Raw genomic sequence first — 501 nt, 5'->3', positions numbered from 1 at the left:
ATATGTACCAAAATGTAAGTTGATCCCTGGTGAGCAGATGCAACAGTGTCTGGTGCATATGTACATCGCAGATCTAGCCCTCAGGACACTTCTCTCTATGACTTGCCCTTTTTATAACGGTATCTTGCCTGGGCTTTGCTGTATCGAGTGTGGGAACGGGTTTCCTCCTGGGCATTCTCCTCTGTGGCCTTCTCTTCACCCTCTGCTGCTCCGTCCTTGGCTTCACTCTCACCTGAAAGAGGGGAGGGTCAGGTCAGTGAGTGACATGAGTGGAAGGGGTTTTCCGAGTGAGGAGTAAATTTTCTTCTCTGGTGTGATATCTTTTATTTCCTTGCTGCTCGCTTATGCTGGAATGAAATGGAGCAAAGAGAGTCTAGGTATGAAAAATATGCACTTAAATCAGCCTAACTAACTAATAACTACATTTGTATTTGATTCTCATTAGTCTTCTTATATACAATATGAAGGTACTTAATCCAAAATGTCAAATCCATCATACAT

At 42.9% G+C, this 501-nt stretch overlaps 1 protein-coding gene across 1 annotated transcript in view; it reads right to left on the bottom strand.

The window, feature by feature from the left end:
• LOC119591946 (heat shock protein STI1-like) overlaps positions 1-501 on the bottom strand; it is a 15,196-nt gene continuing 14,695 nt past the window's right edge. The window contains exon 6 of the mRNA XM_037940700.1: positions 1-232. Coding sequence (XP_037796628.1) covers positions 96-232 — 137 coding nt within the window. The 3' untranslated portion in view covers positions 1-95. The remainder of the gene's footprint in view (positions 233-501) is intronic.

This window comes from Penaeus monodon, chromosome 29 (assembly GCF_015228065.2).
Source record: "Penaeus monodon isolate SGIC_2016 chromosome 29, NSTDA_Pmon_1, whole genome shotgun sequence".
NCBI classification, from domain to species: Eukaryota; Metazoa; Arthropoda; class Malacostraca; order Decapoda; family Penaeidae; genus Penaeus; species Penaeus monodon.
The sequence above is the reverse complement of the archived record's forward strand: the minus strand, read 5'-3'. Positions and strand labels throughout refer to the sequence as shown.